Source organism: Hippichthys cyanospilos, chromosome 9 (assembly GCF_059441005.1).
Source record: "Hippichthys cyanospilos isolate Australia breed blue-spotted pipefish chromosome 9, RoL_Hcya_1.0, whole genome shotgun sequence".
In the NCBI taxonomy this organism is placed as follows: Eukaryota; Metazoa; Chordata; class Actinopteri; order Syngnathiformes; family Syngnathidae; genus Hippichthys; species Hippichthys cyanospilos.
In genome coordinates, this window is record NC_142377.1 from 19,753,408 (window position 1) to 19,772,750 (window position 19,343).

General features: G+C 40.3%; 1 protein-coding gene across 2 annotated transcripts in view; it reads left to right on the forward strand.

The window, feature by feature from the left end:
- kaznb (kazrin, periplakin interacting protein b) overlaps positions 1-19,343 on the forward strand; it is an 85,472-nt gene that overhangs the window by 51,532 nt on the left and 14,597 nt on the right. For both annotated transcript variants that reach the window (XM_088424289.1, XM_088424290.1), the window contains exon 5: positions 10,261-10,368. In XM_088424289.1, the coding sequence (XP_088280415.1) occupies positions 10,261-10,368 (108 nt within the window). The remainder of the gene's footprint in view (positions 1-10,260; positions 10,369-19,343) is intronic.

The window sequence follows — 19,343 nt, forward strand, 5'->3', positions numbered from 1 at the left end:
CTAAGCTGCGCCACATCTGGCCACTAGTAAGCTCAAGCCCCGCCCGTCCCATCACCAGAGCGAACATCAGCGCACATGAAAGCAAAGGCTAGCATGGACTTTGTGTCACGCGGCCAGAAGATGCCGCGGCCCAGTTGCATACCGTGGAACTTGCGCGCTCCCGAGAAGCAGAGGGGTAAAGAGTTGTGGATGTGCATGTGTGTGTGTATGTGTGCTTGTGTGTGTTTGTGAGGCAGCTTGAGCGTGGTGACCTCTGATTTCACGAGGTTGTGTGTTTTCCGTGGCCTTGTGTTGAGATATGCATGCGTGCACACGTACTCTGCTGTAAATTAACCTTGTGATCTTCAATATGTGGTCCTCTGTTCTCTCTGCACGTGTGTGTGTGTGTGTGTGTTTGGGGGGGGGCATCTAACAATATTTGCTACTCAGATGGCACGCTCAGATTGTAAAGCAAGACACAGGTTTGATTAATTCTTCATGCAGCCCTATCTTCGGGGCACAGGGGGATCAGGCTTTGCTTTATGGTCTACTCTTTGTTTTATATTTACAGAAACCGCTTGAAAAGGGTTTGCTCATTTTCAAAACTTTAAAGATTGTGCTGCTGCTGCTATTATTGTTACCCACAGCGAGAATGTGTTTTGTAGTGAATACATAACAGGGATTGTAATGTAATAATGAGTCTGGTCTACTCATCTTCACACTGTCATTTTCATTGCCATAGTCATTATTTTGAGGAACAGTGGGTCCACCAAACAAAAATGAATGTTAATGAGATCAAAGTATGCCAAATGGACTTTTGTCTATTGTCCATTGAGAACCCTGGATGTTAAAATTACAGGAAGTAATTTACATATGAAGAAGCCGCCGCTTTTCTTCCAAGACTTTCCATAAGATGTTTGCATACGTGTGATGGAATTGTTTAATCACTGGCAGGGTTATAGTGAAGGCAATTTTTTTCCAAATCATATTCACGCTTGAAATTTCTTAGCGACTTTGACTTAACTTGAATCAATTTGCTTTGCTGCCCCACTTTGTGCCAGCAATTTACATTTCTCAGTTTGCCTTTGCGGTTTTGTTTTCCAAGAGTGAACCCGACACCTTTTTGGCACTCGTTACTGTTGTGTTGCAAATCGCAATCAAAATGATGTCGAAACTCGAGGGGATCTGAGGCTGCGTCCCCTTTTTGTTTTTGAGAGAGAGAAATATTGGGAGGATCAAAAGAATTCAAGACTAACAAAAGGAGTCACACATTAAAACTTTGTGAGATAGAAGTCACTCATCTTTTCGTCAGAGTGAACTACCAATTTAATACCAATTTAGGTTTCGAAACTCACTTTGAAAAATTAGGCTTAACTCGGCTGCCTTTTATGTATGTTCCTAATGGTTCCAATCAAGGCGTTCAACTAAGCTTTGCCGCTGCCAAAGTCACCCTCTTCCCGTCTACAGAAGAAGATCCAAATAAATAGCAGGCAGCCTTTATGTTCAATTTATTTCTTGGATTATGTTTTTTTGACTTTTCAAAAAGAAAAAGATGTTTCTGCGGAGGAAACTCACTGAGCTCATTTATAAAAGGTGCCAAGCGTACCCGGCAGACGCAATCGTGCCTCTGGAGGTTACGTCGCCTCCGGGTTGAATCCGGAAGTTCAAAAATGTAATTATTGTTTCAAAATGTCTCAGCCAAGAGCCAGGGAACATGCAATTCATATTGATGAGGGGAAAAAAGTAAGATGTGGTACGTTTCTTGAAGGGAAATTACTTTGGACAGTTTGCATTAGGGGAAAATTCCGCAGTTGCCCTCCTGGGCCTATCCTGATTCATGCCGGTCGACACCTGTGAAACCTAGGAGGCCCTCAGGCTAGATGCTGGATTGTGATTGGTGTATTTGCCTATGATGCCATTAATTGGATTCATCACATCAGACATATTTTTGGTTTAGAGATTCAAGAGCAATTGTAATACATTTCAATGCACTAGCCTTTATCATTAAAATCCAAGAGCATCATCTAAAGTAGTAAAAAAAATATGTCAAAAGTGGTTTATGGGTGGTTCACGAGGCTTCATTTTTCCATAACTGTATTAAATAGCAATCCGCTGCTAATAGTAGAGGTTGACTGGACAGTATATAAACAAGTTGTTTGAAGAATAGATTCAGCCATTCTCAAATGGGGTACTTGAAGGAACTTCAGGGGGTGCTTGATGTTTTCAAGAAAACAAACAAACATGCAACAGTCTTTTAAAAATAATCATTGGATTAATTAATTGTTTCAGGAAAATATAAGTTCATAAAACACATTTTATGTTCAGTTGGTTATTCAACTTGATTATAGTTAGATCCACCTCTCGTTACCTGTCAAGTTAATGATTGTGAACACATCTCTACTATGATCCAAAAGAGGACACTTTATTTTTGTTGTTGTTGTGCAAAAGGTTGGGTCAAAATGACCCAGATATTGTGTTAGTTCATTCCGGACCGTTTTACCCCAAATGTTTAGAGTGCACAATAGTAAAAACGTTCAACTTTCGCAGTTAAACGCTGCCTATATGTTCCATATGATTCCCATTTGGTAGCCTTAGAATAAATAATCCAAAGGACAAGTTTGCTTCAGAAGGATGTAAAAATGAGTCAAATGACCCCTAAATGTTTTCTCGAAGATGGGAAATCCTCACAATGGAGATATATTTGGGATAAGAAAAATATGGAAAAAATTAAGCAATTTCAAGAAGGCCTTCACTTTACATGTTGAATAAAAGTACGGCGATGTCATTTTCTAGCACGTCGAAGCAAACCCTGAGGTATGGGAACAATCAGGAGTAGATTGTCAAAGTCTGATCACGCTGACGTGAGATTGCACGGCGAGATGTCAAAGCAATTTCCACTCTTATTGCCCCAAAAGAAAAACAAAATCCATCTTTGCTGTTCTCTGCTACTCGTATTTTCTTTGCGGTTTCCCGACGTTTGCCGGGCTCACCTCAGTCAATGGCGGATCGAAGCGATGTTGATCGGTGACACAGAACGGAGCGGCGAGGAGGCGGAGGCGGAGGCGTTTGTTGAGGGGGCCGGCGGGGCCATTAGAGGAAGTGTGACGGTGCGAGGGTGGAGAGCATCTATCAGCAGCAGGAGTTAGAGCATTGGGGACTGGAGGGGAATCTTAATAGTCACCAGCGAAAGAAGGAGCAAATCCCAAAGAGGGGGACGCGCTAGATGAGTTGAGGGATTTGGGGGCTTTAATCCTCGGAGAAGAGCTGATTGATGAAGGGTGATGCGAAGGGGAAGGAAGGAAGGCCGCTGAGGAGGGAATGCACTGACATACACTCAGTACCCCTTCAGCTAATGAGACCGTATCAATCACTCGGTGATGCGCTAAAGTCGGTGAACTATTGTGTGTGTGACAGGTGGAGAAGATTTTTGGATGGTGGCCACCTCCCGTTGGAGTCCCAGTGTACTGTCTGCGTTGACAACTCGCTGGCTTTGTCACTATGAATGCGGGCTGATGATGTTATGATGGAAATGAATAATGATGCCCGTTATCAACACGCTGTGATCGGTGGTGGAAATGATGAACAAAGTTTTTCATCGTGCCCTAGCTGCAAATGGCTTTGTTTTATGGAAGCCAAGCATCATTTCACACGTATTTCCATATTTTGAATATGATAAGAGAAAACATTGATAATTCGCCATTGTGGACAACATGGTGGGTTCGTGGTTGGCTTGTCTGCCTCACGCTCAGAAAATAGTCAAATAGAGCCCAAATTGGGTCAAGAGATGGAACAACCCATTTTTTTAAGGTATTCACTCAACCCAGTGCTCAATTATATTTCGCAAAGCCTCCCCGAAGAAAGAGAAAACCTTTCGCGCTCGCCCCCCCCACTCGACACTCGACTATAAATAAGATTATTATCTATATTTTGTAAGTACAGTATACCTAAACCTGTATCCTTTTTAATATTAACAAAAGAAAAAAGCTATCTAAATCAACTTTCAACAATTGTCAATTATTTTTACAGCATTTATGTGGGTTACGGCTTAGTCTAAAACAGAAAAACGAACCAAAAGCATCAGTGTCGGAAAGTTAAAAAAAAAAGATGAAAGAAAGATGTTGCAATTACATTTCACATGACAAATTACTGTACATTTCACATGACCAAAAAAAAAAAAAAAAAAGTCTTTTCCCTAGGGTCATTCCCTCGGGTCAACCCAATTTCGATTACAGTTGACCCAACAATCTTTAGCATGCATAGTCAAGTGGTCCTGGATTCCAGATTTTGCCCAGTCCCTCTTGGATGTTCGAACATCTTTCTGCATTCCAAAACCATCCAAGTTCACTGAACACTCTTAATTGTGCACACTATTAAAACAACTGGGTCAAAAACCAACTCAATTCTGGGTTCAAAAAGGGCTGTCAGGTCAATTTGACCCAACTTTTTTAGGGTTATTTATTGAATCCAAGGAGTTGAGTCAAGTGAACAACCAACACCCAAAAAAGCTTCTTTTGTTTATTCATTTGACCCAAGAAGTGTTGGCCCCACCAGGCTACTTGCTGATTGGTCGATGGCAACCAGCACCAAATATGGCAAGCTGTCTCCTGGTTCACACAATGCAAACAAATGCAGTTCGAGAGAGCTTTATTGGAGGTGGGTTTGGTCAAGAAGAGGAGTGGACCCTGACCGCCAGCCGATCACAGGGAGCATCTGGACACAGGGGCATACTCGACATACCTGTATTGACATTTACACTTATTGATGATTTAAGATTCTACAAATAACCTTTTGAAAAAGAAGTCCTGAGCTGACTATAAGGCCGACGCGCTAATGAATATAAGCCCCAAAATAACAACCATGTTCTCCTACGGCTGAAGATTTTGAGACTCTTCGGGCCTGATTTTTCTTCAAACAAACAGCAGCATTGAAAATCCATGAAGGCTTTAACAACAGCTGCAGTATTTGTACAATGTATGAAGACGAGTAGCAGCAGCGGCAGCCTGGCGTCTTTATGGAGTGTATAAAACACCGCTCGCTAATTTACAATTTCTCACAAAGCCTCGGAACGCATTAGAGGCGACGCTATATTGTAAAGTGTTTTTCCGCTACACTACAAGTCACCGGTCCTGAAGAGGAGTAAGTGATGATCTCCAGCTCCTGCTGAGACATTGCAGAGTGAAGCGCTGAGTCAGCAGGACAGCAATGACCTTCAAGATTTAGCGCTTCCTGCCGCCCCGCCTGCGAATGCAAGTCATGGCGTGGCTCACAAGGTCACTCTCGCCACGTTATTTGTGGCAACACATTTTCGAACGTCGCATCCAAGCGGCAATCTCCACAATGGACACTTCATCTTGCGGAGCAATAGATGCAATTCTTCCGAGGTTCATTTTTTATTTGGCACACTCGTGTAGCGGCAGCACGGTGTGGCCCAGTGATTAGCACGAATGCCTCACAGTCCCGCTTTGCTACAGTAAACCCTCCGCCCCAAAAACGAATTAAGGGTTACCCAGAGTGTAAGAGCGGGCTACTGTGCACTCACACATCCCTGATATACACAAAATCTGCTAGTTCTATCTCACCCATTCTTCTAATGAGGACAGCCGCTATACCAAATTGATGGACAGACATTCATGAGTGTCTGTCCATCCCCAAAAAAATGCATATATTGGACAGAAATGTCAATTTTTGGATTTATATAAAAACATCAAGGTCTTGACTTTCATTTCAGACCAACCAAAAAGTTGAAATTAGAGTAGAAAAAATGGAAAAATGGGAAATGTGATAAGTGAATGAAGAAGGTGATTTCATACACGCGTTTTTGAGAGCCTTTCAGTTTCATGAAAACAAAATGCCCTACCAATAAAAATATTATTTATCGCTAAATATGACTTACTTGACTCGACGATTTCTTCATTTTTTGCTCAAAAATGCATTTTAGAAATATAAATATGAATGTAGTGATATTAAATTAGCTCGAAATCCTTTTAAAAATCAGTCGCTTTTTGAAAGCAAAATAACAAATCAATCTGCAGAAATGACTTTTTCACAGTGGTGTTTTTATACAGTTAAAATTCAGAGCTGTGTTAAAAATAGATGGTGTTTGGAATGTAATTGTTGTAAGTGGTCAATGCCACTCATTAATGAGGTTGCAAAATAAAGCTCAAATGTGCTAAAACAATGCAGCCTACGTCATTGGAAAGACAAGAAAAAGTCATGATAATGATCACGATAATTAGTAAGTCAGTTGAATAATTGTTGAGTAGAAACAATAACAGACTACTGTATTGAGCTTTTGTACTTGGGTTTGTAACTTTTCTGTTACTTTGCCACTCGTAAGAGCCTTTTTGCCATTTGCCTTCAAGGAACATGTTGCTTCTTATCAATACTACAGTTATTCAATCTCTCTCTAAAAAAAGCCATAGCACATTCAGTTTGAATAGAAAGTGTGCGGGTTCCCCATCTTTTCTATCTTTAGTTATCTCATCCAGAGCTGCTAACAATCAAGTTTTAGTTCTATTATTGATACACACATTCCTTGACTACGCTTCACAGTGTACTGCTATCAGAGCATAAAAGCGGCAGAGAAAGGAGAGCTCGACGGAAGTTTTAGTGTTTCTCTGTTTTATGCAGCTTGATGAGGATTTTCACACTGGAGCCCTTCAATTTTTCATTATTGTCTTCCGCTAGTTATTCCCTTTAACTCCTCGCACTTGTTTGATCTTTCTTGGATACTGAAGAATGTGGAACAATGTAAGCTCAATTGCTAGATTTACCCCATAAGGGACAATGCTAAGTGATTTAGTCTGTTCCTAGGTCAAACTGTCGCTATCACAAATATTTTAGTGCACAGGAAGCTCATTTCATAACAGGTGGCTGTTGGGCATCAAACAATTCTGAAAAAAATATCTTTCAAGCTATTGTTGCCATTCCCAGAAGAATTTCCTTTCAAACTGGATAAGCAAAAAAAAGACATCACTTCTGTTAAAAGACCAGCAAAGATTTTGTGCAGCTTTTGAAAGGCTTTGTGTTGGTTTTCCTTTTCCCCATTGTATTTTCATTGAACGCATTTTTGAGTTTGTTCACTCTTTTCCTAATGTTAAAGGGCAGCACTTCTTCAACCCCGGTCTATTGATGCTAAAAGAACTGGTTATGTGGTGAACCAAAAACAGAGCAGCTGCTACCATTTTTGCTGCCTTTATTTGACTTATTTATTTTTACCGTCAGCAGCTTTTGGCACAAAACACAGTGCAGGAGATTTTTCTACTGGAGTCCTTCCAGGGGCAGATTTCCTTTCCTTAATCTACCCCCCCTCCACTTTCCTTTTTTTTTTTTTTTTAACCCAACTTCATCTTGCTGTTGTGGTCCAGGAAGGCTCATATGGGCTCCTGCCAGGACCGCCAGTACCAGCTGTGACCCGCAGTATTAAGCAGATGAGCTGGAATATGCTTATGTGTGTGCAAGCGTCTAAGTGTGTGCTCGTCTACCATTGCACTTTTGCATGTGTTTGGCCTCACATTTACAGCTGTTGTGCAAACAGTGCGTGCGTTGGGAATCTGCACTTGCTCTTTTGACATGATTTTATTGTTTGTAGAAATTAAAATATAGCAATGGCAGTGAAATATCACCCAAACACTCAAGGAACAGGTCATTTTGGATTAGTGTTGACTATGATGAATAATGAAGGTTGTGAAAGAGAGGTCAGCTGATTTACCGAGGACCAAAACATCCCAAATAAATAAATAGAATGTTGAAAGCAAAAATATGTCTTGCTTTCTATCTATCTATCTATCTATCTATCTATCTATCTATCTATCTATCTATCTATCTATCTATCTATCTATCTATCTATCTATCTATCTATCTATCTATCTATCTATCTATCTATCTCCATCCATCCATCCATCCATCCATCCATCCATCCATCCATCAAGATCGAGCATTAACAGGCTGTTAAATCTATCTATCTATCTATCTATCTATCTATCTATCTATCTATCTATCTATCTATCTATCTATCTATCTATCTATCTATCTATCTATCTACACATACAGTACATAATTAAATGAATGAATACATGTATTTAAAATTAAATACACAATTAAAAAACATTTAAATCAATAAGAAGAGATAGAGTCATGAATATGAAAATGAATGCCAAAATAAATATATAAACATCAGCAAATGTAAATCAATGAATTAAAAAAGCTCTGGATAAAAATGTTCAAGAAGATTTGAAGGAGCGCGATGTACTCTAGCTCAGCAAATCGAGATGGGTGAGGATTGCCCAATGACCGGCTTTGCCTTTTGGTGCCCGAATAACACACCCAAATAATACACCCGTTACTTATTTTGAGCAAAAAGAATTGGATCCAGTTAAAAATAAAAAGTGGCCTACTTTGGAGATATTCCAACAACAGGAGCAGTTTAGTGTTACAAGTCTGCTGTTTGCATTGTACACAAACAGCTCATGTAAAATGGAAGAAACTTCACAAGGACTTGAAGTCAATGAGGCGTGGAAATGTACGCTACACTAATGAACAAGTAAAAAGACTTCCAGCATCCTCCTCCCGCTCCGTGGAGGTTTTCAAACCATTAGTTCCGAGCGGGAGCATCATCTCCCTCATCTTCCTCCTTCGCCGTGTAATGGGTGTGTCCCCGAAGGGGCTTTTTGTCTCCACGGGGGAGTAAATGACTGGGGCGGGGAGGGGCTCGCGCGGCTTTCCAACGGCCTTGCCGAATCTTTCCCGACTTCACTCGTCTGGAGTATTGATTGATCGCAAGGACACGTTGATAATCTCGTATAGATAAAAAGTTGTTGGGCTGCAAGCGAGTAAAAATGTCTGTGCTGCTTTGATTTAGGCGTCTTGTTTGCCTGCTGGAAAGAGAAATGCGGCGAGCCGCTTCGCTTTCCACGTGTCCCCTGGGGGGACGTAAGAAAATCACTCGGTCAGAGTGTGAAAAAGTCTTCTGTCAAGTTTGCGGTTATTTCACAGTGGCGGAGAACTTGTTATTTGATTGTTTTACTGACTGGTGCGATAGTCCGATTCTGTCCCTTTGTTGTTCATAAAGGAGATTTACTGTCTGAGTTAAAAGCTGGAGAGACGTAAGAGTCAAACTGTCACGTTGGATAGAATTCCTCAGTAGTAGTTTTATTGCCTTAACCTCATGAATTTGTGGTGCCAGAATCGTGACTGTTTTTTTTTTTTTAAATTAGAAAGGAATTTTCTGAAAATTAAAAATGTATTTGGGCTAATATTCCCTCAACTATTTCCACAAGCAAAACTGTAAGTATCTCACTATTTGTTTTTTTGTTTATTTCACAGGACTGACTCACAGACCTGTTTTTTTTTTTTTTTTATCAATCATTTCTGATTGGTTGTTAAATGGCTGCCATACCGAATGTGTTGGCAGACACTCGAGAGACTCAACTAACTATATACAAGACACTTACAAAAATCCATTTTCATTCATTTGTTCGATTTAATGCATGTACAGTAATGTTTCTTTTCTAACGTTTTTTTTTACGGGTGCAACAATTATTGGAATGGCATCCGTGGCTGCATTCGATCCCAATTACCTCGAATAGTAAAAAACTATCTTTGTCAATAGACTAGTTTAACGCGAGGGAGCCGATTTTGACTTGACTGAACTTGACGAGACTTGATTTGAACTTAGGGGATGAATAAAGTTACATTGTATTGTATTGTATTGTATTGTATTGTATTGATTTCACTTGACTTGAGGAGATCCAGCCAACAACATTATTTTGTTGTTTATCATCATGTTTCTTTCACGATGTCTTTACTTTTAACAACACCGAGACGACTCCTTTAAAACGAATGTAAAAATAATTGAAAAACAATTTTTTACTGGCGTGCGATTTCAAAATGATCAATATTTTGTGTATTTGTGATTATTTAAGGCCACCATACATTTCAACGGATTCAGTCATAACTATACGAACCTTCTTCACCCACTCTTCTATTCGACTGGGTGTCATCATTTGGCATTCCTGGGTAATTCAGAATGCGCACAAAAACAGTGACTAGGTGAGGTTTTATGGGTTTTAATTCACAAGTAGGCGGGGGAAAACTGCACTAATGTTTTTGTGATATTTTGGTGTAAAAGTCACATTGCCATTATAACCATTTCATCGAAAACACCATTTTGGAGGCCATGTTTTTATTTGGGCTCGGATTCTGGTCTGTTTGTATTCCCCTTTAAAATTCGACGAGTTTAATTTCCAGCTCGTTGCCGCATTGATTTTTACTTCTTCGCAGATCCATCGGTGCACCACAGACAGAAGACGGCGGTGACAGACATGTGCTACCCGGCAGAAATTTCCAGTCTGATGGACTTCGGCTCTCCTGACTGCTCGCTGGGCAAAGGTACACATTCGCCTCCGGTATCGAAATTGAGCCAGAGAGGTGTTGCCTTGGCGACCATGTGTGCGGGGATTTATCAGGGTAGTTAAAGGAGACAGGAGGGAGGTTAATTCAGGGAGCAAAGGTGTGCTGTCCACCTTACACAACACTGCAGGCTTTGGATGTTGTAGTGTGTCGTTTGAGAAAAGCCTTTCCGCTTTGAAAAGAAGTCATTGCGCTCAAGTTGCGTCACTGAGACTGCTTATTTTCTTCACATTCAGAAATAAGATTTTTTTTTTTTTCTCTCCCACCAAAGGCTGTGTGATAATCACGCCGGACAGCCTGTCATTACAATATATACTGTATTCTCTGCAAAGAGAAAGTGTCATGAAGTGCTATTGATTTCACATCCATAAATCCTTTGTATTTTTTTTAACACCTTGTGATTCTGGCTACGTTATTATGGATAAGACACTAATGCGGTGCTATAATGTTTTATAATGCTAAAGTATACTACTTGAAAAAGTCACCCAAAAGGCAGTGCTTCTCAATTATATTTTGTATTGATTTAATGCTTAAGTATCTGGGATTTAATGTCCGGACTCTTAAAAAATGTGAACATATGTCCCTGGCACTGAGAAATTATATTCAGTTAGCCTTTATAAATATATTTGTTTATACATTTTCTTACTACTGCTATTACTACTATTATAATATTACAAAAAGAAGAGTGGAAATAGGAAATAAATGTGGAATTTTACTAAAACAGGTTTATTACTGTGATTTACTGAATATGGCTTTAATTGAATCTTGACGTTTGTAAGAAGAACTTCAACCTAAATGATAATAATAATAATAGCATATTATAATATTCCATATATTTGTGGAAAACGTTTTAGTTCGTGAGGAAACTGGCTTTCTACAGCTTTGAATTCCTCAATGTGTCATCCTGCATTTCCAAGATGTCCACGGTGTTTGTACAGAATACAATACAAAAGTCCAATTAAACTACTGATGCCTTATAATCCATCTGTCGTTACCATGGAAACCCTGCTTGTTCTACCTTAGTGATTTGTAATGTTGGTGGACTAGTCAGGACACTGCTTGTATTCTGTTAGCACTAGCCTCGGTGCTCATCAATCAATCAATCAATCAAATTTTATTTATATAGCCCTAAATGACACTGTTGGGACTTGGCCCTGTTTTAATCTATGCAGTTTAATCTCTCTGTCCAGTGAAAAGCAAGCACAATCTCGTCTTTTATTTTTTGTTAAAGATGGGACTACATAAAGTGAACAACAGCTTCAAATTAATATCAGGTTAGCTTGTAATAAACCTGTCACAGCCATTAAAATATTGCATGATCTTCTTTAGTGTTTTGTAATGGTGGCGGATAAGCCAGAACCTCTCGTGTTGCGTTAGCACTAGCCTCTGCGCTAATGGCACTTTTTTTGACCTAATTGCAGTTGTTTTTCTCACGAAATGAAGCAACAATATGTAATTATATGACTCAAATAACAGCTTTAAATTCATGTTAATGCTAGGCTGGCTTGCAATAAAATAATTAGCATCCCCTGCCATTGCCATGGCAACCCTGCATTACCCATTGACGTGGTGCAGCATCCTTCAATCCATTTTCCATCCATCCATTCATTTCCTCTGTTTACCTTTGTGACTCCAGCGCTTTTCCTGTTTGCATCTGGAATTCCATTTCCCTGCTGCAGGGGGAGCATGAGAGCCTAACGAAATCTGCCTCAACAGTGCTTTTATTTTCCTCCATCAAAAGTGGGGCCTGCAGTCTGCCCGACTATAACTAATATTTCAGTTTGTCTCTGCTGCAGCTCTCGAGCTACACTCCCAGCGCCCCGTTAATAACACAGACTGACAGTTAAACGAAGAGTGTTCTTTTTGACGACTTCTGCAGGCTTTTGAAAACGAGCACGACCAGTGAATGGTACGCCGGGGCAGGGTTTTATGCTGAGGGGGAAAAAGACAGCGAGACAGTGGATGTGAAAGGTTGCAGCTGAAGAAGTGCCAGAATGAAAGCAAGGAGTGGATATGAGATTGAATGCTAGGGGAGGAAGTCCACTTCTTCTCCTTTTGACAGGTGTAGCTATTAAAACTAAAGAAATTCTATCAGGTTTTAATAGATTCGGGATGGAGTTATCGCAGCAATTTTTAGTAAGTGTTAAAAAGTCTTCGAGAGACATACTGTTGGAAATGGATTTTTTAAGTACTTGTATAGAAATAGTTGGATCGCCACAAAACACCACAGACCATACAAAGATGTATGATCATAATTACACTGTGGGTTGAATCGACTAGTCCACCGGTCCTCCACTTTATTTCCTCCAAGGACCTTTTCATGGTAATGCACTTTCTCCGCTGCCCTGGCAACCAGTCGGATGGAAGGTGTTACATATTGTATATTTCCGATCGGAATCTAATCTATTTGTGCGGCCCGGTACCAAAATAGCCTGTGCTACAGATTGGTAGTTGAGGACCACTGGACTAGTTGACTAGTCACCTAATACAGTGGACCCCAGGGTTACGACGTCCATGGCTTACATTTTTTTCACGTTACAAAGTGGAATACTACATTTTTTCGTCCCCTCTTTGCGGCATTTTTCTCACTTTACGGCATCAACAACAATTACAAAATTCAAACTTGGTGGTCAGTGTGCGTGGATATTACTACGTTCACACCGAACGTGAAACACTACTCGCTACACTAATTCGGTAAGGCTTTCGATCGCCGGGTGTTAACTGCCGGCATTTAGCTTGTTTACATGTTCGCACGAGGGGTTGGAGGTGAGCTTGTTGTGCACTTTACAGCGGATCCGAGAATAGAGCCCCTCTGAGAAGTTTCACTTTCCTGGGATGTGACAGAGCCAATGTTTTCTTCTACAGCACATTATTCTTCTTTTCTTACATTGCGTGTCCCTCGCTTTGCGGCAAAACTCGTCAGAAAGAAGAAAAAAAGTTTCAACATAGCAATCAAGTGGGCGTTACTGTGCTAAATATTGTGCTACCGATGCTGCACTATCGCCATCTTGGCACAGTAATGTTCAACAGCTGTTAGTCGCACCACGCTCATACCTCACTTCTTGCGTCACTGCATACGTCACTAAGATGCTGGTCTGCTATTGGTCTGCAACACGGTGTCACTATGATGCCGTTATGCTAAAGACTTGGTCCCGTGTGAGTGCTTACAATATCGTATTTATTGTGCATTTTAGTGCTTAATTCAAACTTGAATTGGTTAGCCATGGGTCCCAAGATTGATAGTGATGGTAAAGGGAGAAGTAAGAGGATGATTCGTACGTAAAGAAAGCTGGAGATAATCAAGAAATACAAATAAGGCTAGGCTAGGCTACCCTCCCTAGGGTTTATGGCCGGAACTAGCTCAAATCACGTCACTCCAAAGGTAAAAAGGTAAATGACAATTCGGCCTTACGATCCCAACTCCGGAACGGATTAATTCCATATGGCGTGGCTCCACTCTACTGTAAATGTGTCTGCAAAAATAGTTTTAGCTTGAAGTCTGTCCTGTGCTAATTGTGTGTTTTGGGATTAACAACATGGACGCCGCACCAAGCGTTGCCTCGAGCGTGTGTAAATATTGGACTAATAATGAGAAGGTCAGGTTAGAATGGTCACTTGCGTAAAAAAACAAAAAAACACTAGTCTATCCTAAAATAAAGTAAACATTTGAAAGCGCTAACTGATGAACACCTTAACCTTAACTTAAGGTCAAATTAGGTTTTAGTACTTGTTTTTTAAACTTCTGAGTCAAAAATAGCTCATGAAATATTCACGCAATCCACGCTCACCTCTTGCTAGCAATTTAATACATGCCTGGCTGGAGAGAGAATTATTTAAAATAAAGCTACTCAAACAGCTTAACAGGAAATGATTGTTATTTATGTCAGCCAGGAGGAGTGGCTCTGAAGATAAAAGCATATTAATGTTGAGGATAAGCAATTCAGAAAATGGATGGATGTAGTATATTGAAGGCATTACTAATATGATTAGTTTTCACAATGCGGTCCTGCATTTTGATTTTGAAATCTGCACAATAAATCTCAAAAATGGCAGTCGTAGTAAATACATTTCTGTCAGAAACACTATTTTCATGCCTCTTATTTCGATTACTTACTTGTGTGCAAGTTAGACATTGCAGAACTCCTGGATGCATTTCTCAATTGATAGATCTGCTTAATGCAGTGTTTCTCAAATAGTGGGGCGGGACGCGCGAGGCAATACCGGGGTAATAAATCAAGAAAAGTACAAATAAAATAGGAAGGGTGATTGTCGTAATATAAAATAAAATGGCCTATATTGTAATTAATTTAGCGCATCATTAATTTGGAGGCGCATGCAGCAGGTGAAAACTGAAAAAAAAAAAAAATCTGACCTGAAATAGTGAGGTGGTGATGTGAGTGCATTTGATTCCGGCCATTTGAAGTGTAATTGCAAATCCGCAGCACCAGGTCCCAAAAACATGCATGGCAGGTGAATTGAACATACTAAATTGTCCTTAGGTGTGATCGGGCGCGCGATTGGTCGTTCGTCTCTGTGTGCCCTGGGATTGGCTGCCAACCAGTTCAGGGTGTCCCCCGCCTACTGCCCGTAGCCAGCTGAGATAGGTGCCAGCAAGCCTGCTACCCCGGTGGGGTTAAGCGGCTATAGAAAATGGATGGATGGATGCACTCCTGTGTTAATGTTCCAAATCAATTTACACTTAGAATTATTGTCGTATTTTTTTCAGTGTAAGGTAATTTTCTCTTAGTTCAAATATGGATTGACATTTGTTTTTTTAATTTCATGCACTTTGATGCACTTCCGGTCTTTTTTTTTCTGTTTCAGACTAACCTGTATTTTATATAAACGCCATTATACGCATGCACGATGGCCCTCAGACGGCGGTCGCATTGATTTGGATTTGCGAAGGGCCTCACAAAAAACTCGGATTTGACATAATGCTGTTCTAGTTCTTGTCCATCAGGTGGGGTCAGTGTGCCCCCGACACACCTGGCTCGTTGTCACCTGACTCTTCAGGTGCAGTTTTTCCTCCCCTGCCTCCCCTCCCCCTTCTTCTTCATTTACGCCCACAAGAAGGGGGAGCGCCACTTGCCTGGGTGTGTCTCTCCAAAGAGACGTAGAACAAGAAAGACGCTCTCAAGGGAGCGCTTCCCGCTTACCAGGCCTGTTCTGGGGCGGGGCCGGGGCGGTCGAGCGCTCTCGCACGGGTGGCGTATGTTGCTTGCGCGTTTGGCGTTTGCTCCCGCTTGCTATGAGAGCTCACACTGCCGGGCCTGACAGTGGAGCCGAGCCGAGCAAGGGCCAACGAGGCCATGAGGTCTGACGGGGAGGACGGGAAGGCCGGTGAGTGAAGCGCACGTACACAAGGTCCAACCTTTGTAGTGTGTGCGTGCATGCGTGCGTGTGAGCCGAGAGTGAGGTGGGTTCAAGTTCCCGCTGTCATTGTGGGCACACTGCAGTCTCAGTAGTGGTCACGGCGTGTTGTTATTCCATTGAAGGTGTAAGTATTGCACTACTTTCATTTCGTAGCAAGATAGCATGTGTGGATGAAGTCGCTATCCTTGAAATGGGCGTAACCTTCACAATGACATGATCATTACAATGTCTTACTTACATGAACATCACCGTACAATGACTAATATGTGCTGGATGTATGTGTTGATTTATTTGAGGCTGAAGAAGAAAAAAAAACAAATGGATTCAAACTGAACGATCTGGAGATAAATTATTTTTATTGAAAAACAATGTTATAAGGTGGAGGCAGATTGGCTAAGTGGTAGATTGATCATTTTGCAACAGAAGCGTTTTTAGAGCCCCATAAGTTCAAAAGCACTATTGAAGTGAAGTACCATTTACTACTATTTTTCTAACCCTAAATAGATAGTCAATGTTGAAAAAAAATAGTAGTGAACTTTAATTAGAATGACTTAGTATTGTAAAAATATTTTTATTTTAGAATATCTGTATTTTATTTCCCAAACAAAATTTGAAATATTTTACAACCATCACAGAAAAATGCAAAAATGTTCAGGAATTATTACTGTTATGTTTAAGTAAACCTTTTATATACATTTAGGGTTTTTTTTATTTCGTAGGATGAATGTTTTTATAATTATCTGTATTTTATATTTTTACGAATGTAACATTTTTTAACAATAATTTTTCATTACAGTAGTGCCTTGACATCCAAGTTTATTCATTCCGTGACTAGCAAAACCATTTCTACAAAATGCATATGCTTATGTTATATTTTAGCATATATTCCGCAACTTTCTCTTTCCATGCATTCTTGATGTCATCCTGAGGCTTTGAATATGAATGTCAGAGATTGGTTTTGGGCAATCCAAACCTCACTAGCTCCCTGTTGACATTATGCCCCGACCTAGATAGTGCCAATGTACAACGTGTTTATCTGTACATCTGGCACAATAGAATGTAAGCACAGCGCGCATGAGAGTGGTGGTATGTGGATATGTGGATAAGAGCAGGCATAAGCACGCTCTCATAGTTTGAGTTGGATCACGTGCTAGGAATTAATACTCCATACGCAAATGCACAGTGCCTATTGTGCATATATGTTGGGATGTTTAGTTCAGATTCATTTCTCCAGACGCAAGTTCCCCTGAAAACCTCATTAGGCACATCTGCACAAGTGGGTGGCAAAGAGCTCATGTTGCGTTAGCTTGTTGGTTGTTTTTAGTTGGATTACATGCTAGCCAGTTAGTTAATGTGGTTTAGTTTTTAGGTGAAAAGGTAATTGATTAATTCACTAGTAAGTGAACTGCAAGCATGCTAGTAGTTAGTTAGTTAGTTAGTTAGTTAGTTAGTTAGTTAGTTTACCCACACTGTAATCTTTAATCCATCGGTCCATCAGACAAATGCTAGTGGCAACGTCATCATCACTTACGTCATCACTTACGGCACTTCAACCTCTGTAGTAATTTAAAAAGAAAAAAAAATACAGAGATGGCTACATAGAACCAAAATTCACATTTGACCAAGTCTTCAATCCGAGTAAAATGCAGTTTTGCTGAGCTTAATCTAAGATTTCCCATCTAAGTGTCTCTCCACGATGTGCCCATTGGTTACCTGAGTGCCATCAACTCCAGAATGCTTTACTCAACTATGTGCAAGCGATTTATTCTTTCAAATCATATTTAAAAAGCAAACAAACAGAATAATCTCTTAATACTTAATTGTAAACGTGGCTTTTTTACGTTAGGCCTGTACAATGAATGCGTTGAGCACGATTGTGAACAGTATGTTTCAGTTCATGAAACCATGTTTTGAAATACAGAGCAAACATTGACCTCCCAGCCATGCCGGCATCCGTCAATGAGTAGAATGTGTTACTTACAGTAGTGCAGTGCATTAAAGAAACTTTCTCGCTTCATAGTAGCTGCTGCAAACTAAACTAATCCTTTAGCAATCAACTTGTACGTGTATGTATGCTTGCTGCCTATTTAGTTGTTAGTAACTGTGTAGTTAAAGTCACTTGACTGCTCTAATGAAAAATTCGATATGATCAGTTATCGACGTATTTTAATATTTTGTAGTTGAATATTTTTTGTTAAATAAGTGACAAAATGTCAATTCCGTCGGTGCGTTTCATGTTTTTGCTGCTGTTGATTTCCAATTGCAACCAAAATCCTGATGATTATCAGTAGGACAGATTGCACAAAAAGCAAAACAAAAAAAGCAGATTGTATCATCACACTCACGGTATGCTTGTGAAAGTCACGTCAACGGAGGCTCAACATGTAGCGCCACATTTTGTTTAGTTTCAACTTTTTGCTCCTATTAATCATTTATTATCTGTCTGTGAGAATATTCAAGAACTCCTGTTTTGCATAGTAATGAATACGTATTAACCACCGTGTTGAAATCCTCACATTCAAAGCACATCCAAATAACCTTGACCATGTCCCTCACTGGCTTACCAAGTGTGCTGATCACTGTGCTCATTGTGCTGTTTGGACGACTCTTTAGTTAATATTTAAAGCCATGTATTGTATATGGGGCTTTTATCAGTCTCCGCAGAGCTTATCTCTGTCATAGTCATATTAATTCTCTGTACGCATAATAATCCTGCACTGCTTGCCAGTATTAAAAATTGACTTCTCTTTAACTACACGAATAAACACGCCATTTGGACATGCCATTTGGTAGGTGTGTACATAGTATTTTGGTCAAGCTTGTCATGAAATGGATGTTTATCTTTATTTATTAAATTGTATCTTAATCTACATGTACTTTGCCGATTTGTTTTTATAAAGGGTGAGTGAGTGAGTGAGTGAGTGAGTGAGTGAGTGAGTGAGTGAGTGAGTGAGTGAGTGAGTGAGTGAGTGAGTGAGTGAGTGAGTGAGTGGCCAATTTGTTTGACAGTTTCTTAGCTAATTAGTATGACTGTTACTTGCTTTATTGAAATACAATTTAGCAAGTTAAATTGGGGGTTGTAGGCATGCTAGTTAGTTTGTCACCCGCTCTACTAATTAGTTAGTAACTGATGTATTGGTTGTTAGGGTTTACATACTATGTTGATACACTGGTACTAGTTAGTCTGTTAGTTCAGCTGTTTGTAAGTTTGCCAGCTAGACTTCTTAGTTTATGGCAAATACTCGGTTGGTTTCTGACATATGGAATGCACTGCAACTGCAGGACAGGAATGAAATGATCTTACCCCGCACGTCGGAATTGTTGGGCCTCTGTGGTGGTCTTTGCTCAACTGACAAACTTCCCAGTCTTTTGAAGACTGGTGTTTTTGTATCTTTTCCTCATGTGTCACCATGGAGCTCTTTGTAGATGAGCTTGGTGTCTGGAATCCGTGCATCATCTGCATGCCGTCGCCTGGCATCGTGACAGGAAACAGCTCTTTCCAGATGAAGCCTGATCAATGCGATGAGCGCTGAGGCTCAGACTAACGATTTGCCAATCAGCTCAGAGAAGCGCGGCTA